The 18,930-nt window shown below is 55.4% G+C and overlaps 1 protein-coding gene across 3 annotated transcripts in view; it reads right to left on the bottom strand.

The window, feature by feature from the left end:
- CPNE2 (copine 2) overlaps positions 1-14,411 on the bottom strand; it is a 40,311-nt gene extending 25,900 nt beyond the window's left edge. Inside the window, exons 1-2 of one of the 3 annotated variants that reach the window (XM_039880936.1) lie at positions 14,210-14,411; positions 1,653-1,870 (exon numbers count right to left, since the gene is read on the bottom strand). In XM_039880936.1, coding sequence (XP_039736870.1) covers positions 1,653-1,832 — 180 coding nt within the window. In that variant the 5' untranslated portion in view covers positions 1,833-1,870; positions 14,210-14,411. Of the gene's footprint in view, positions 1-1,652; positions 1,871-2,177; positions 2,417-14,209 lie in introns of those variants that run through there. The other 2 variants (XM_039880938.1, XM_039880937.1) reach the window with 2 other exon arrangements.
- Positions 14,412-18,930: the final 4,519 nt, after the last annotated feature.

Here is an 18,930-nt window from a genome sequence, read left to right as displayed (position 1 = left end):
CATCTTTTTTATTTTGGGAAAATCCTTTATGCAAACCACATTTTACATGGAAGCTGAGCGATCTCCCCATAAGGCAGGATCCCTAATGGGAGGTGGGTTGGGGGCTTCTGCCCCTCTCTCCCAAGGGCAGATGCTTGTACCTTGTCAAGGAAATGTCAAAACTGGAATTGTGCAGCTCAAAAACCCCACCTACTGTGGCAGCCGAGGCCTGGGTAAGGACAGGCCTTGTACTGTGGGTCAGTGGTAGGGCTGGGCCAGGAATCCCGCCTCCTGGCCTCTCCACACTGAGGCCCCAAACCTCAGAGTCTGGGTGACCGTCTATTTTGGGGCCCGGGCTGTGTTGATTTTTCCTCCCACTCAGTTCATTTCCAAGGGCTGGAGCAGCAGGGAGAGGTCTTGCCCCTGGACTATTTTTAGCCAGGGGGGCCTGTCCGGGTGGGAGATCGTCAGGGAGGTGGGGGAGTGCCTGAGCGGGGGCGGGATGCAGTGGTGGAGGACACCGTTCCCCGAGGGACATGCGAGTGTCCCGGAGACCTGGCAGAGAGGATGGGGACGCTCAAGACATTCCGGCCGCAGGCCCAGAGCTCCCCCAGGAGCCCTCAGCTGACCCCGTGTCCTACCTCCCACCCCTGGCTGTATCGCCAACCCACTGGGTGACACGGAGAAGCCCCTACCCACTCTGGGCCCCAGTTTCTCTCTCTAAAATGGATTGACAATCTCAGCACCATTTCCTTGGCGTCATAAGGAGCGAATAGCTGTGGAAAGTCTTCGTAAACCACGGTACCTTCAGTGGGATGCCCACTCTGGTCCAGTCAGTAACTACGACAAGTTGATATGTATTTTGGAAAATTTGCATGCACGTTAACAGTGGTTCTCCCCGACAGGCAGGTATCCAATTATTCTGATTTTCTTTAGGTCTATCTGGCTTTTCTAAATTTACTACAATGAATAAAAATCCCTTTTGGAATAAAAACAAAGCCATTTTTTAAAACTTAAAAAAGTCTTAGAGTTTGGATTTCTCATTATCTTTCTTCTAGCTACATCCCTCCCCAGTTCTCAGGGCGAAGTTTTCCAGTTCAGGCTGTGGCCGCATCGACATCCCCAGTCCTGGCATCTCCAAGGTAGGCAGGGAAAAAAAAAAATCCTTATTTCACAGATGAGGAGATAGGCTCAGAGAGGGACAGCCACTCGTCTAAGGCCACACAGCGGGGAGTAACAGAGCTGGGCCTTGGCCCAGCTCCAGGACCAAAGCCTGGATACCCTATTTCTCTGTTTGCTCCTCCCTGACTGTGTGTATCCATTGAGGAATAAGAGGGAAAAATTATTTAAAAAACGGAAGCAAGCACTATGTAAAATTCGAAGGTTTTAACTAAATATTATAATAACTTCAAATGCGATATAAAACAATAAATGCAGAATTATGTAATTATAAAATACGTCTATGAATTATAATTTAAACACATACGTAATTATATTAAATCACAGTAAAATAAAATTTAATTTTAAGAGTAACAATATTCTAAGGAGTCCCAGCCCGCACACTCCAGTTACCTCCAAGGGCCTGACCTGGAGGGCCCAGGACCCACTGGGAGCCCTTCCCCAGCCACCCGGCCACCCTCCGCCCAACACGGATGCACATGGAGGGGCCTCACCTCAATCCACCTGCCATCGTTCTCCGTGAAGAGGACACAGAAGGGGTCGGACTTGGAGGTGACGTCCCGGTCCAGCAGATTCTGGCCACTCACTGACAATTCCACCTTGCACACGCAATATTGGGAGCCCATGGGGGCCACCCCCGATGCTGGGGCACCCCCACCCGGTATGTAGGCCATCGGGGTTGCCAGCGGTGGCGGCAGCAGTTCCTGGCAGTCTGGGGGGATAGGAGTGGGGGTCAGAGACGGGACAGACGTCTGCCACACCATTCTAACTTAAGGAGGTGTCACCATCTGACCTTCAGTATATGGGTAGAAGGATGGAAGGAAAGGTGTGTGGGGTGGGGAGTTGTAGAGGGGGATAACATGGGCAAAAGATCGGAGAAATGCAGGAAATGCAAGAAAAAGGAGACTCTGGTAGATGTGTCTAGTTTGTCTTTGAAGTTATTCTCTGCTTTGGTTGATCTTTACTTGTGAGATACACACCAGCTCCAAGTAGCCCCTACAGACCAGCAGAAAACTCACAGTGGACATGGGCGTCTCAGACATTCATTTCGCCAGGAAAACCTGGGCTTCTCCTGAGCATACTGGCATCTTGTGGCTACAGTGGAGCTTGTAATTGCTCAGGTTTCCATCATTGCTTTGGCCACTAGAGAACTCATTTCTGACAACTTATTGAAAACTTGACCTTGTTCGTCGTCTATCTTGTTCATCATGTGTCCCTGGCCTAGCACTGTGACTGGTGCATAGGACACAGTCAGTATGTATCTGAATAAAAAAAACCATGAGTGTATAAATCAATGAACAGATAAACCCTCCATAGTGTTCAGATCCTGCCTGAGCTGGGCCTCATCCTAAACTCATAGTTTACCCTTTCCCTGTACCCAGCTTCCCCAGATTCCATACCCTGGGCCTTATGTTCCCCCTTCACTATTGAGCCCAATTACTGGCATTGCTTACTTTAATCAGTTCTGTTCTCCTGCAAGTGCAGGGTCTTCATTCGGAGCAAGTGTGGAGAAACCCACCCCAAGGATCAGAGAGGAGCTCTAGGTCCCAGAGGTGACAGGCCCTATGGACAAGCCCTCTGGCTCCTGGCCTTCGTTTCATCATCTGTCCATGAGACGTCACGACAGTCTCACACGGCCTCCATCAGAGTGTGGATGAGCCCAGCCCCAAACTCTGACCTACAAAGACCAGGCTCCAACTCCTTAACTAATTAATATCTTACCCCCTCTCTGTTGAGTGGGTAACTGGCCCTGCACTGCCCCAGAGGAGAAAAGGGAGAGGTGGGCATACCCTCTGGGAACTCCAGTCCGACCTCCTGAGCTTACGAGCCCTGACGTCACCTGCATGATGTCTCTGATCCTTATTCTGTCTTGTGAGGGAGGTACTAATATTGCCCCATTTCCCAGAAAAGGCCCCTGAAGCTCATTCATTCACTCTAGAGTGTTTACCGAGCATCTACTAGGTCCCAAGAACTGTGCCAGGGCTGGGATCCTGCAGTAAGAAGACTGTCCAGTCTCAGCCCTCACGTTCCGGTCTGGCCGAGAAATGGGGACAGCAGCCAGATCCCACGGGCTGGAGGCTCTGTAGGGAGCTGGGACTTTATTCTGACAGTGCTGGAAGTCTTGGCGGGTTCTGAGCACACAGGTGACATTGATTAGATTTCTGTTTTTAAAAGCTCACTTTGGCCCTTGTGGGGAGAAGGGTTTATCAGGCAAAACAGAGGCAGCAGGGAGGCTGGCCAGGAGGTGGCTGTCGTCCAGACAGGAGGGACCAAGCCACAGTGGCAGTGCTGGGCTTACTTCTCTTCCCTCTGACCCGGCCACAGGCCACTCCTTGAGTGCCAGCCTCTCCCTGGCAGTCACAGGCCCCAGTCTGCAGGAGGCCTGGGTGAGTGTGGGGCAGAGGCCCCTCTCCCCATCCAGACACAGGGATTCCAGGCATGTCTGGTAAAGAGAGGATCTGGACAGTGACAAAGCCAGTGCTCGGCCCCTCCCTCTTCCTGTCTGTCCCTAGAACCTCATTATAATCACACGAGCCCAGAGTGTCAGGACAGCACTGCAATTTGCCTGCAGGATTTATTCTTGTCATGTAAAAATTAGTTTCCTCGGAAGGGCTGGAGCATGGCATTCACTCTCACTGAGTGCAGCTGGGTGGCCACGCCAAGTAGGGAAGGGGTGAGCATGACCCTCAGAATCTTTGACCCAGCCAAAATGGGCATCTTGCCGTGTGGCTGAGAGAACTCGTTTATACTTATGACCTCCCAGAGGTGGAGGTGGGATATCATATCAACCCTCATTTTACAGATAAGGAAACTGAGGCCCAGAGAGTGGAAGTCACCTGCCCAACATGCCACGGCCATGAAACAGCAAAGCAGAGTGTGAGCTGGTTCTCCAGATTCCTGGGGCCAGTGCATGGCTTTCTGGCTAGGGTGGGGGGACTGCTGAGCATGGTGGGGACTAGGATGTAGGTGAGGACAGTTGGGGAGTCAGCTGGCCAATGGGAGCCTGAGTCTAAGAGGACCACAGAACACCCAAGGTCACCAGTTCCTCTTGGGTCACCCTGTCCACACCCCTGCATCTCCCCTTGTCACTGATGGAGTGGATTCCAGCTCATCTACCTCCTCGCCACCTCTCAGGCCCCCTTCATGACATGCTAGATGCCACCATGCTAGATGCCACCCTGCTGCCAAGTCATAGAGCTGTTTTCATCCTAAGGAGTGTCAGGTACACACACTCAGGTTCAGGCACATCCTCGTGCACATACATGTGTATGGTCACGTACACACACGTACACACATGCTCCCAGGCTAACGGACGCAAAGAGACCTGCTCATATGAACACTCTGGGGCCACTTCTCCCCACCCCCACCCTCTCCCAATCCAAGTCACCATCATCACTAGCCTGGGTTCCTGCAGTGCCCTCCTATCCGTCACTGACGTGGGCCCAGCTGAGGGTGTGGCCAGGAGGGCCAAGTCACAGGGGAGGTGTGGGCTGGGCTGGATTCCCCAGACCCCGCTGCAGCTTCACCTGGATCAGCTCACAGGCCCCAGCTAGAGTGAGCAACGGGTGGGCGGGGAAGGGGCGCTCCTCCCCCAGCTCAGAGCAGGTCCCCCAGCCCCAACTCACCCTCTGGCTGGAAGCCCCTGGATCCCCGAAATGGGGAGCACATGATGTCCGGAGTTGGGGCAGGCCGGGTCAGAGTGGGCCCCTCTGTGCTAGCCCCGCAGCGGGCAGGCGGGCCAGACCCTGAGGCCTGACGCAATGGAAAAAGAAACCACAGCCCAGGCTGGGCCGGGCCCCCTCCCCTCCTACTCCAACAAGAGGGCAGGCGGGCAAGGTGTCATTAAGGGAGGGTTGAGCCTGCCACGGGCATCTGGGCAAGATGAAAACGCTCCTTGGTGCAGCACCCGCCCCACAGGTAATTTGAGGTTTCGGGCTGGAGATGGGGCGTGGGGAGCCAGGGCCTGCTCTCAGATGGTGCTGACTCCTGGCCCGGATGGGAGTAGCCAGACCTCCAGGGAGGGAGCCGGAGGGTGGAGGTACAATATTAGTAATCCCTTTTACAGATGGGTTAACTGAGGCAAAGGGAAGGCAGGGCTTGAGGATTCCCATTCATTCATTCAACATTCCTGAGCACCCTGCAACGTACAGCAATAAACAAGACACAGAGGCTGCAGTCCCCACAGGGTCTGCTGGCCTCGGCTCACACGACATCTTGCCATTTAGGCAGAAGGACACGATTTGGAGACTCTGGTGTTACACCACAGGTCAAGAACATTCTGGTTTTAGCCAGAAACCTAGGAACCCATCATCCTCGACCTCTCTCTTTCCTTCGCCCCCCCCATATCCCGTTGCTGCTGTGAATTCCACGTGGCATCCAGCAGCATCCTCATCGCCCACTTGCACTGTTTTGGCCCAGCCGGGCCCCCATCACCTCGCGCCCAGCCACGCGCCGGCCCATGGCAGGTCTCACAGATGCAACCCCAGCTCCGACTCTCCCTTCTCCATGCCAGAGAATCAGAGGGAGTCCTTAAACGTGCAAATCAGATGCTACCACCACAATTCTGCCTGAAAATCTTCTAAGGTCTTCCTCTTTGAGGTCACACAAAACCCCAAATCCTCGCCAAGCCCGCTGGGCCCTGCCTGACCCGACCCCACCTCATGCCCCCTTCCCTCCCACGCCTCTGTTCCAGCTCCGCAAACACGTCCACCTCTCTCCTGCCTCAGGGTCTTTGCGCTTGCTCTTCTCTCTGCCAGAAATGCTTTTCTTCACGTGACAGGCCTCGTTGTCAGCTTAATGTCACCTCCTCAGAGGCCTTCCCCGGTCCAGCTAACACAATCTCATTCTCAGCCTAATGCTGTGTCCTTCACATACCACTGCAACGTTCACTCACTTTACTTAGTGTATTGTCTACCCGTCTCTCTAGAATGCGGGTTCCCCCAGGGAGGGATCACCGCTGTTCCCCCAGCACCTGGAGCAGCACCTGCACATGATGAGCGCTAAATAATCATGTGCCAAAATGAATGAGCGAGGGAGGGAACCCACCAGGCAGGCTCTTTCAGCCCCAGAGGACTCACAACCACCTGTCCCCTGCACACATCACTTTTGAGATCACAAGGCCACTCATCAAGCCCTGGCCCCTCAGGACTGCTCCAAGAGGCCAGCAGGAGGGGCTTCTCACGGGGGTGGAAACTGAGGCCCCAGAAGAAACAGTGATTTTTCTAAGCCAGGAAAGGATGGTGCTGAGGCCACCCAACTCTATCCTCCCTGCCCGCCATCGGCTCCCACAGCTCAGGATCCGGGAGCTGGGCTGTGCACCCCACCTCGTCAGAGGGGGCCTGCTGTGGGGAGGAGGTGCCGAGGTGGCTGGGAGGGCCCCCAACTCAGGAATGAGCAGTGATGGGGAGCCACTGAGGCAGGCACAGGGAGACGAAGGGTGGGGAGCCAGGGAGACGGGGAGATGGCTGGCGTGGACACCTGGAGACCTCGACAGAACGGAGAAGAGAGAGGATGGAAGGTGAAGGGCAGGGTCAAAGTAGCCAGGGAAGCAGCAGCCCCCATTCCAGAGATTCTCAGCTGGTGGAGACTACAGGGGCAAATGCGACAGTGAGACAGCCTATCAGGGCTGCGGGGCGTCACACGCCATCTGAAAGAGCACGTTCAACTTGATATTTGGAAAAGGAAAAAAGAAATTGTTTTCAGTGGCAACTATAGGAAGTACCGCTTAACAAAGTCCTCTTGGTGGCAGTAACCAGGACAGGGGCTAGGTCCTCTGTCAGTACCGTGTGGTGGTTAAGAGCACAGACTCTGGACTCAGACTGCTGGGCTTTGAATCCCCAACTCTGCTTACCTGCTGTGTGGCCTCAGGCACATCTCCCTCCCCGCCCCGTAAAATGGAACAATAACAGTGCTTTCCTGAGGGGGCGGATTGTGATTAAGAGAGGTAAAGCACTTAGAATGACACTATGTAGCTTGTGCTATTATCAGGGATTCTTGATGGATGGGGCAGGGGGAGCAGATCAAAACCTCGGGAGATGCGTGAAGTTTGCGGTTTAAGTAAAGGGGGCATGGAGTTAAACCTGGTTGAGAAACGTGGCTCCAGACACCCCTTCCCAGCCGGCAGGCCAAGTGCAGGGATGCCCAAGGAGACCAAGGTGCTACCTGGCTGTCCAGGGAAGGAATAACAGGCAGGCTCAGGGCTTCTCGGTCGTCTCCCGACAGTGCGGCAAATCCTGCTCCATGGGGTCTGATCACTGACAGTCGAGGCTCCCCGGGTGGCCCTAGCTCTCCCTGCTCTGGGTGTGGTTCCCAGATGGGTGGCCTCAGCTTCTCCTGGGAGCTTGTTAGAAATGGAGCATCCTGGGCCCCAACCAGATCTGCTCCGTGTCAGCAGAGTGGCACTTATCCACCTGTGTTTGAACAAGGCTCCTGGTGATTCTGCAGTGGGCTAAAGCACACGCAAATCCGCAGACCTCGTTAGTTTGCGACTCTGGTCTAGATGGGAACACTCTGTTCACTAGAACCCTCAGCTAACTGGACACCAGGTCCCCACTGGCTCTGATGGCTGCATTTACTGAACCTGCACGGTCGGCAGTGTCTTGAATGTATCCAGATCTAAGTTGCCTCCTTCACCCCATTTCTCAGATGAGAAGATCCAGGAAGACAAATGGCAACTGTATTAGTCAGGGTTCTCCAGAGGAAAGAGAGCCTATAAGATATCTATATAAAAGAGAGAGATTTTTTAAGGAACTGGCTCATGTAATCGTGAGGCTGGCAAATCTAAAATCTATAGGGCCAGAGGGAAGGCTGGAAATCAGGTGACAGTTGATATTGCAGTTTGACTCTGAAAGTCGCATGGTGGATCAGGCAGCCTGGAAACTAGGCAATGTTTCTGTACTGCAGTCTTGAGGTTGAAGTCCTTCCTCTTGGAGAAACCTTAGTCTTTGCTTTTAAGGCCTTCAACCGATTGGATGAGGCCCACCCACATAATGGAGGGTAATCTGCTTGAATAAAAGTACTGATTTAAGTGTTAATCTCATCTAAACAACATCTACATAGCAATATCAGATGGGTGTTTAACAAAACAACTGGTCACCATTGCCTAGCCAAGCCGACGCATAAAATTAACCGGCACAGCAAACTTCAGCTCCTTGAAGACCTTCCGTGGGACATGTTTCTTGGTCGGGGTGCCGCTAACACAGATGTGTTTGGTTTGTGAACAGTACGTACACGTGGGAAGTCTGCTCTACTTTATATTGTCACCATATCGTCACCACTGGCTTAGGAAATGTCACCCTCACTTAAGCTTAAAGATGGAACTCAATCTTATTTTCGTTTCTGTTGCACAGAGAGGCTTAGAATGGGAGCTTGACAGATGTGTTTTGAAAGTGAGGAAGAGTGAGAAGGTGAAGGGAAAAGGGTCTAAGGCATCTTGGAACTGTAGAAGCCCGGGGCTGTGGATTCACAGAACTCCAGGATTTGGGAATTCCGGAATTTTGGAATCATGAGTTCTTGGAATCTCGAACTAAAAGGCTTTAATGTTTATCTGGTTTCACCTTCCAGCCATGCCCCATTACCTCAAAATCCCATATCCCTGGTTGTCTGGTGGGGGGTTGGGGGGGGTCCAACCCCAAGCTGTCATACTCTCTGGGGCCCTCACTGCACACCCATTGCTGCACTAGCTCCTGCCAGGCGGCACGCAGCCCCCGGAGAACAGGCTCCTGTCAAGGTGGGGGGCGGCCTCTCGACACAAATCACTTATCCACCTTAGCTAAGGCACAGGCTGCTGTGCTCGGAAGACGCTGCACTCCCGACAGGCAGCCAGGCCATTATGGGGATAAATATAGATGCAGACAGCACTGAGAGGGAAGCTGCGGCAGGGGGTAGCCCTGATGCCCCCCGAGGTCCCCAGCTGTCGCCAGACCACATCTGGAAGGAGGCTCTTCTCTGTAGCCCCTACCTAAGCTCTAATCACTAAGCTATGCCTCTGGGGGAGGTGGCTCCTTCAAGACCCCAAGGCCCCTTGGTTCAGCTCAGCCTTGTTCAGAAGGGCTTGGCCCAGGGCCTCCCCAGCCTATCATCTCAGGGGCTGCCCAGTGGGCTGAGAGGTGGCCTCCACTCTACCCGAGGGAGTCCATGTACTGGCACCGCCTCCTCAGCTCCTTCGTCTGCAAAGTGAGGCTGGTGATGCCCTGCCCTCCTGCCTCCCAGGATGCACAGTGGAGATGGGCACGGATGTACTCTGGGAGGCGTAAAGTGCTTCGGGGACCTCGGGGTGGGTCTGGCCCAGCTCGGGGTGAGTGTGGACCAAGCTAATGGAAGATGGACAGTGACCATCGGCCAAAGTCGTTCCAACCTGGCTTCATTCAAAGGGGGGTTGTGGGGCAGCTTCAGACACAGGGGCACAGCCCCGGGGCCCTATGCTGTGGTGCCCACACCAACTGGGGCACGAGCATGGGGAGGACTAGGAGACAGGACCTCCCAACTCTCTGTGTGAACTCCCCCAAGCCCCTTCCCCGCTCTGCATCCCAGTTTGCCTGCCTGTCAAGGGCTTGGGCTCCTTGCAGCCTTGGGGAGTCTACAAATGTCCCTCAGTCATTCCCGGGCTGCTCTGGGTTCCCAGCCCCAAGCTCCCACCCAGAATCTCTGGGCCGATAGGGCCCGAAAGTCATCTGAAGCCCCTCATGGGTTCCAACAGTGGCGGGCAGCCTCTACTCACATCCCGCAGCACACGGGGCTCTCCCGTCTTTTGTTAATGGCTCCTGGCAGTTTGGTGGCTTTCCTGCTGTCCACCCCACACCATGCCACACCAAAGAAGCACCTACCTCTCCTCTCTCATCCAGACAATGGGGAAGGGCCTCTCTAAGCCTTGGCAAGAGGCCCACACCCGGAAATCCAAGCCCTCCTGGCCAAGAACATCGCTCTCTGCTCTTCAGCTCCTGGTCCCAGCTCCCAGGTGTGCTTCCGGCATGCCCCAACCTGTCCTGAGGTTTATGTCCTTCCATTTATGCCTCTCTGCAACCCAGACAGGCTCTGTTAGTACCACCCCATTTTATGGACCAGAGAACTGAGGCACAGAGAGGCTATGTAACCTGCCTGAGGTTGAATAGTATCCTCCACAAAAGATATGTTGAAACCTTAACCCCCAGTACTCAGAATGTGATATCCTATTTGGAAATAGGGCGGTAGATATAATTAGTTAAGATAAGGTCCCACTGGAGTAGGGTGGGCCCTTAACCAACAATAGCCGGTGTCCTTATGAGAGGACAGTGTGAAGACTCAGAGGAAAGACAGCCGTGAGGAGGCAGAGATTGGAGTGAAGCTGCCACAAGGGCTGCCTGTGGCCACTGGAAGCCGGAAGAGGCAAGGAAGCACCTTTCCCTAGAGCCTTCACGGGGAACACGGCTCTGCCAACACCTTGAATCTGGACTTCTAGCCTCCAGAACCATGAGAGAACACATTTCTATTATTTTAAACCACCCAGTTTGTGGTATTTTGTTACAGCAGCCCTGGGAAACTAATACACTGCCCGATGTCACTCGGCTAGTCCACGGCAAACCAGATTTGACACCAGGCAGCTCGGCTTCTCATATCCGCCCTGCTCTTGCCCGGCACACTGATCCCCTCCCAGGGGTTACAGGGGTGTGACTCAGAAGGACTGCTGGGTCCCAACAGGAGGGAGGGGTTGGACAGCATCATCTGCTGGGAGCTGAGCCGGCTTTCTCCTGTGTCGTGGGCATGGGGCAGCCAGGGCACAGTGGGCAGGCGACATGCTCCCAGTTCCTGATGAGACACAAGAGCCCCTAAAGGAGACAAAGCTGGGTCGTGGGGAGAATGGGCTCCTGCAATACACTAAGCATGCTCCCACCTGAGGCTTTTGCATGTGCTATGTCCTCTGCCTGGGACAATCCTCCCTCATTCGTTCATTCAAAAATGTCCACTGGGTACCTGCTGGGCACCAGGTAGGCTGAGATACTGCCATGACGGAGACGAATGCCACAGATGAACGTCTTAGCTTGCATGTCACTGCGTCCTTCCTGAGAGGCCTCCCTGACCCTCACCACACTGGCCCCTCATCATGATCACTTCGCCCAGCTCCATTCTCTTCATGGCACGTTTCCACTGTCTAAAGTTTTCCTGCCTCTTTTTCATTTGCTTGCCACTCTGTCCCTCCACTTGGGGCCAGGGACTATTATTCAGAAGCTGGGAGCTCCCAGTTGTACCCCCAGCTTCTGAATAGTCCCTGGCCCCTAGAAGCTGCTCAATTAACATTTGTTCATGTAGAGGTGATGCTCTTTGGGGAGGAGGGCAGATAATTAGCTGATACGCAAGTGAATAAATAAGACTAATGCCCTGGGGAAAAATTGAGCCGAGGTGTGAGAGTAAGGAATTAGCAGCTAATCTCATCTCAGACTCTGGAGGAAGAGGGTGTGGACAGGGCTAGTGAAAAAAACGCTCCAGGACATGGACTAACACAGGCCACTCGACTGTAACCCAATGAGGGGAGAGGACACTGGGCTCGGAGCCAAGAGTCACCTCGGACCCCAACTCAGTCCTCAGCATGGTGGGGCCTCAGGAAGCCACATATCCCCTCCGGACCCCATATTCTCCCTTCTGGACAGTGTGGGAGGGACGAGATCGTCACCTTCTCCAGCTGCTGCCTGCCAAGATCCCAGGGTGACCCAGCCTCCCAGCTCCCAAGGAGCCCACCAGGTGTCCTGAAGGGGGCTGGGCAGGAGGGGAGGGAACCCCACTCCCTTTCTGAGGCCATTTTCTCCGAAGGGGAGGGGCTGGACTCCTGCAGTGATTGTCCCCTACTCAGTAGCCCCTGTAAGGGGTTCCTTCAGGCCTCCTTCAGGCAGACTCTGGGGACTTCTCCGTGGGGAACCCTACCTGGCAGCAACTCTAGCTGCTCTGACCCGAGTGAGGGAATTCTTAAGAGAATACTCCTGTTTTCTGTCAGTCCTTAGGGCCCTGGGAGGCCAGCATGAGGATGGAGAAATGGAAATTCCCACCGATCTACCATCCCCAGGGAGTTCTCCAGGGCGTGGTAGTGGTAGCGTCTCCTGCTGAGGACCCTGCCCCTGGAACAACCCAGATGTTAGACATTTGAATTTGGAGGCTCATCTCTCCAGGGAGAAGCAGGCTGGCCTGAGAAAATCCCAGAAGGAATCCTAAATGCAGTTGCCCACATCAGGCGTACTAATATTCCCATGAATAATGACACTGGTCATGGACCAGTTATCGTGCTGGCACACGAGCCCTTTGTCATCTGATTTAATTCTCATAACTACCTTTAAAGAATACAGAATTACCTTAAAAGATGATAGAGATATATTGTTCTCACTACTTCATGGGCATAGAAACTGAGGCTCTCTCTCGACCCACTCGTTATGTCTCTGAACTTTGAATTCTCGTGGTCTCTGGGAGGGAGGTCCCTTGGAAAACCACCAGAGACACCATACTTGCCATTCATGAAGTAAGTGCACCCCACTTTGCAGAACACGTGCCTCTCTTTCCCCATTTCCTGGGCTCCAGCCTCCCAGCAGCCGTGTAAACTGGATTGTGTCATGCTTTGCTTCATTTTACAGATGGCAAAACCCCTGAGCCCAAGGGGTGAGAGGCACACAGACAGGAAGTGGCAGAGGGTGAGAAGAACCCATGGAGCCACGTTCTTAGCCCCATGAAGAAATCTGCCAGGATGTGACCCAGCAGCTACCCTGCCCGCCCGCCTGCCCGCCTGCCTCGGGGAGTGCCAGCGCTCACTGGGTCACTGTGCCCTGGTGCCAGAGGGATTGCAATAAAATCTCTCCTTTCTGTTTGCTCCCAGCCTCCAGGTACACAGGCCCATTTTACAGATGAGGACCTTGAGCTCAGAGGGAGCGGGGGTCTGGGTGGACGTGGGGCAGTGGAGGGGGCCACTACCGAGGTCTCCCAAAGCTCCCCATCAGGGCTGGCCACAGGCAGGCTGCAGCCCCGAAAGTTACAACTGGGCTCCTGCCCCCAATTACTGAAGCCGTGGGTGCACCAAGGAACAGAAAAGGCCCCCTCCCCACTTTTCTGTGACAACCCTTAACCCTAGGCGAGCAAAAACTAAGTGCAGGCAAAACAAAGGGCCACTCAGATGATTCTCCCAGATTCCATGCCCTTGTCGCTTTCCCTGAAACACAACAGGGCTGGGGGTCACAGGCATCAAGATGAACTCCCAACTGGCTACCAGAGGCCTGGGTTCCAGTGCCACCGGTGACCCCCTTTGAAGGAGGTCCCTCACCAAAGGAGGGCTTGTGGAACCGAAGAAGGGGTGGAGGCTGGAGGATGGCACGGGGCGATGAGGAAGAGGAGAGAAAGACCACTCAGTTTTCAGAGAAGCAGCGCGGAGAGACAAGAGGCGAGCGGGGTGGACGGGAAGGAAGAAAGAACCTTTCTCTCCCTCTGTCTCCCTGCACCCCCGCCCCCAACACACAGGTGCCAGACAGCTTTGGCGAAAAAACTAGTTTGCAAACACACTCCGACTTCTGGGAAGCTGCCCAGCTCCGCTCCCTCTCCTCGCTCCCCTTCCGAGGCTGGGAGCTGGCTCTCAGGCGGTTCCCTGGGGTGGCGGGGGTGGGGGGCGGTAGGAAGCTGGGTATGGGGACCAGGAGAGGGGCCCACGCCTGTCAGGAGCCAGCCCGACCTCAAGTCTTCAGCAGCTGCCTTGGTGGCAGGGTCTCCACCTTCCGGACGCCTCCAGGCTCCTCGGGAAGGTAGGGGGGTCCCTAAAACAGCTGGGTTCAGAACCCTGAGAGCGCTACCGAACTTCCGCATTCTGCCTTCTCCCCTCCCTCCCCGGAGTCCGGCTGAAGCCGGAGCGCCCCCGAGTGGCTGGGTCGCAGCTGAGTCACCAAGCGCCCGGGTCTGGGTGCGCACGGGTGGCGGGGACTCGGGGCGCCGCAGTCCCCCGAGGCGGAATCCAGCTTACTTCCAACCCGCCAGAAACCGAGCCCCGAGGCCGAACTTGGGCACTCGCGCCTGGGCGCCCCGCCCGCCCACGGCCCGCCCGCGCCCCACTCACCGCGGGTCCCGGGGCCGCCGCCGCCCTCACCGCGCGGCCGCCGCTGCCCGCGCTCCGGGCCGCCGGGGCATCCCCGGGCGCTCCCCTGCTCCGCCGAGCCCGCGGGCGCGGGACAGGCTCAGGGCGCTGCCCGCGCGGCCAAGGCCAGCTCGCGTGCGCTCCCCGCCGCTCGGGGTCCGGTGCTTCTCCCGGGCCGGGCGGGCTGGCGGGCGGCGGGCGGCGGCGGCGGTGCGGGCTCCTCCCCCCGGCCGAGGGGGGGCGGGCGTGGGGAGGGAAGCGGGGAGGCGAGGCCGCGCTTGCTGGAGGGGCGAGCGCTCCCAACGCGCGGGGCGGGGGCGCTGTCCCGCCCGCTGCCCGCGGCTCCGCGCCCGCGGCGGGCGCGCCCTGGCACTCCCGGCTCTCGGCGCCGCGGGGGCCGGATGTCCGAGGCCGAAATCCCACGGTGCGAACGTTCGAGGCCGGGATTCAAGGGTCCGAGGGGGCCAGGCTGGGACTATGGCGATCGGAACGCCGCTGGCTCGCACCCTCCCCGGGCGGGCCTCGCGGGAGCCGCGGGCGCCTCCGAGTTCCCAGCGCGGTGCGCTCAGGGTCGCCGACGCGAAAACCGAAGGGCACCAGGGCGCCGCCTGCGGCCTTGACCCCAAGGGCTGACGGGCGCAGCGCTGCGCCCTCGGGGATGCACCACAGGGCTTGGTTCTGGGCTGTATTAGACAGCACATGGACCGCGGTATTTTCTCCCTTTTCTTTCTTTTTTATTTTTTTTCGGTAGTAAAAGAGCTCTGCATTTTCTTGCTGCCAGAGACTGGGAAAATGACACATTTTTCTGACAAAGACGGTAAGATAAAGACAGTTTGAACAGTGCCTGGGGCTAGTCAGACAGAGGGCAATTAGGCGGGTCCTTGAGGCCTTGGCGCTGACGCCCCTCCTTTTGCAAAGGTCTCCCTTTCCCTAGAAGTGGTACCGATTCTTAAGAAACGTGTCCGTCGCTGGACGCTCATGCCACAGGCCACTGAGCGGTATTTACGTGCCCTATCCCCTCGTGCCACCATCCCGCCAAATTCAGTGCCTCAGACAGCGGAGCTGCGTCGGAGATCTCAAGGCCACGTCCAAAGCCCTTGACCCTGGGGCTCTGAGAGTTTACTGCACAGGCCTGGGTTGTGGGTTTTCCATTTCAGGCAGGTAAGAGTTAACTGGGAGACTCACGCTGCAGCCCGCAACCTCCCTCCACGTCTGAGTCACAGGCACTTTGCAGTCTTCGAGGGCCCGCCACTAAGAAGCCCCAGGGCTCTGAGCTTTGTTCTCTGCCTGCCTGTCTCCCATCCACCCTTCCTTTCTTCAGGCTGTCTTCATCTTTTCCCCACCCAAAGTCCTCAAAGCCCTCAGCCCAGCTTTGGGGCGAGCCAATCTATAGACGTTTATAGATCCAGCTCCAGCCCCACTTCCTCCGAGAAGTCTTGCTTGATTGATCTGGCCCCCAGAATCCCTCTCCTCTTCTTGCTCCAGAGCAGGAGAGCAGGAGAGCCGGGCACTGGGATGGACAATGGTGAACCCCAGCAGGGTCGCTCCCCTCAAGTTGCTCACCTTCCTTTCCCATCCCCCACCCCTGATCTGGACAAGATGATGATCCAGGCAGTGACATTACTGGATGAAAAGTGCAAAGCCTGGAGGCAGGGTGGCACAGAAGACCCAACTCGGCCAATGGGGCCAGTGAGGCTTCCTCTAGGACAGGGGTCCTCAATCCCAGGCCATGGCTGGTTCCAGTGCATGGCCTGTCAGGAACCAGGCCACACAGCAGGAGATGAGTAGCAGGTGAGTCAGTGAAGCTTTGTCTGCTCCCCAGCACCAGCATCCCCTCCTCAGCTCTGCCCTAGATCATCAGGCATTAGATTCTCATAGGAGTACAGGTCCCTGGTGCCAAAAACGTTGGGGACCGCTGTGCGTCTAGGAGACCTAGGGAGGAGGTTGTTGGGCCTGCCCAGGGGGAAGAAGATCCTCGGCCAAGGGGACAGAGTACAAAGGCCGGGGGTCACAACAATTCCACACATAGATATCTACCCAAAGGAAATGGAAATATGTCCACACAAAAATGTGTACACAGTTCAGAGCAGCATGATTCAGAAGAGCCTCGAAGTGGAAACAACCCAAATGTCCGTCAACAGCTAAATGGGTAGCCAAGTGAAAGAAGCCAGTCCAGAAATAAAAAGCCAAAACCACCACATATTGTATGATTCCATTTATGTGAAATGTCCAGACTGGACAAATCCATAGCGACGGAAACATATTAGTGGTTGCATGAGGCTGGAGAGTAGGATGGGGTGTGACTGCTATTGGAACGGGGTTTCTTCGAGGATGGTTATAAATAGTCTATAACTACATTATAGAGATGGTAGAGCAAAACTGTAAATGTTCTCAAAAGCATTGACCTGTACACTTTAAAGGGGTGAACGTTACACTATGTGAATTTTAGCTCGAGAAAGCTGTCTGAAGCAATGTCAGGGATCAGGAGAACCCAGAGGTCAGTTAATTAAGGCCAAGCATTCATCAGTAGCTTCTACACTCTATCCTCAGTCCACACATGACACGGGGCTGCGACTGCAAAATGTTTCCTCACCCTGGGAGGCCTGAATTTCCCTAAATAGGCGTATATCCGTGTGTGTGTGTGTCTGTGTGTCTGTGTGTGTGTGTCTGTGTGTGTGCGTGCGCGCGCGCGCTCGTGTGTAAAGCGCCTGCCATCTGGGCGTTTATTTCCACAGTCCAGACTGTCTGGACAAGCAGAGCAGAGTAACCAGGGCTGCCTGTACACTTCCGTGTGCTCGTGAATGAAAGACATTTCTAGGAGCGCCACCTGTGTACCCGGCGCTGCTGGCTTTGGAGTATGTGAGGAAGGAGAGGATGGAGGGCGATCCAGTTGCTCATCCTATATCACCCGAAACCTTATTGTCTCTCACGGTTCTGGGGGCCACCTGTGTTCAGCTAGGGCCGTTCTTGTTCGGGTTTTCTCAGTCAGGCCGTGATAGGGGCTGGGGTTATCCAGAAGCTTTCTCACACATATCTCTGCTAATCGGTGTTGGCTGTCAGCTGAGACTTCAGCTGGAATGGTAGCTAGAACACCTACGCATGACCGTTCCATGTGGCCTGGGCGTTCTCATAGCATGACAGCTGGGTTCCCAGATTGAGTGTCCCAAGGGAATCAGGTGGAAGCCTTATTAACTTTTATCGGACCTAGCCTTGCAAGTCATATAATGCCACTACTCCGGAGGCCCTGCCTCTCAGTGAGAGGAGTGTCACGGTCACATTGTAGGAAGAGCAGGCGGGATGAGAGATAGCGTGGTGGCCATCCCTGGAAAACACCATCTGCCAGGGGGTTGATATGGTGACATATCAGTGATGGGGACATCCCTTCAAAGACCCACAGTTAGAGGTGGATGTGGCAAACCTCAGTCATAGAATCATAGCCCCAAATTTTAATCCCAGCCTCTCCAATTACTGCCTGGGTGAGATCACTCAGTTTCCTCTTCTAGAAGATGGAAGGATAGATTTAGTACCGATTCAGTGAGACCCTTATGTGGCTAGCATGGCACCAGGCATGGCTAGACACCAGAGCTAGTGTGTCGATCTTGCTATTTTTAAGTTCCAGGGTTACAGTTATCCTAATGCAAGGATGCCTCCTTCCAGGATTAGGATGCCCAAGCCCTCCAAGCCCCTGCAGCCAGCCGCAGACCGCTCCATCAACCCAGCCTGGCACTGGAGCTCGTGTGTGGGGCGGGGGCTGTGAGCTGGGAGACTGACAGCTTCTGGCCTGTGTAACTCAGCAGCTAAGTCAGGCCCCAGATGGCCTTTGTTCTCTAGCAAAGGCTCCTCTTTTGTCACCTCCTCCTCAGGACAAAGGTTGATTTCTGGGCAGCCAGGCAGGGCTGGGGCTTGTGTGGGATGAGCAAAAAGGTGGCTTTCAGGGGCCAAGAGTGAGGGAGACACCAGCTCTGGGGGCGGGAGACACATGGGGTGCTTCACGGAGTGGCTGCGGGGGCAGGAGGAAGACCAGCTGTCCCGGGAATGTCATCGGCCCAACCCAAACCAGCCACTGCAAGGGCTTTCCCAGGAAGCTCCCGGTGTGTCCCACAGGCGTGTCAGTTCTGACTGGGGTCACCACCCGTGGGCCATGCAGGGGTGGGGCTGGGGCAGATGCAGGGCCAGGAAGGGCACTCAGCCCTCCCAGCTTCCCCAGGGCCCTGCTGTCTCAGGACAACGCAGACCCACACATCAGTTAATCCCCCGCAGGGACCACCCCAACATCTTCCTTTCCTTCTTGCTCCAGGGTTGGAATCTGAGCCCCACTAAATACTCGCGGTGTGACCTTGGGTAAGTTTTATTGCTGTCTGGGTCTCTGTTTTCTCATTTGTAACACGGGAGAGATCGTTGCTGAGGTCGTGGCTGTGGGTCCGGAGGAGTCACGGGCGGTGAAGCCCTGCAGAAATATAACCTGGCAAGGCAGGTGACGGGGATCCAGACCCCTCCCCGAGGGAGTATAGACATTAATCATAAGGTCATCTTTGCAGCTGGAGAAAGTAGGTTCTCGTATCCATTTTGCTCATCCCCTCACTGTACAGATGAGGAAACTGGGGCTGCGCCTGTGGGGTTAAGAGTCTCACACTGGAAAGTTGAAAAGAGCGTATAGATCCTTAGGACTTCTCATCGCAAGGAAAAAGCATTTTCTTCTTTTT

The sequence above is a fragment of the Pteropus medius genome, unplaced genomic scaffold (assembly GCF_902729225.1).
Source record: "Pteropus medius unplaced genomic scaffold, Ma_sr-lr_union100, whole genome shotgun sequence".
In the NCBI taxonomy this organism is placed as follows: Eukaryota; Metazoa; Chordata; class Mammalia; order Chiroptera; family Pteropodidae; genus Pteropus; species Pteropus medius.
The sequence above is the reverse complement of the archived record's forward strand: the minus strand, read 5'-3'. Positions and strand labels throughout refer to the sequence as shown.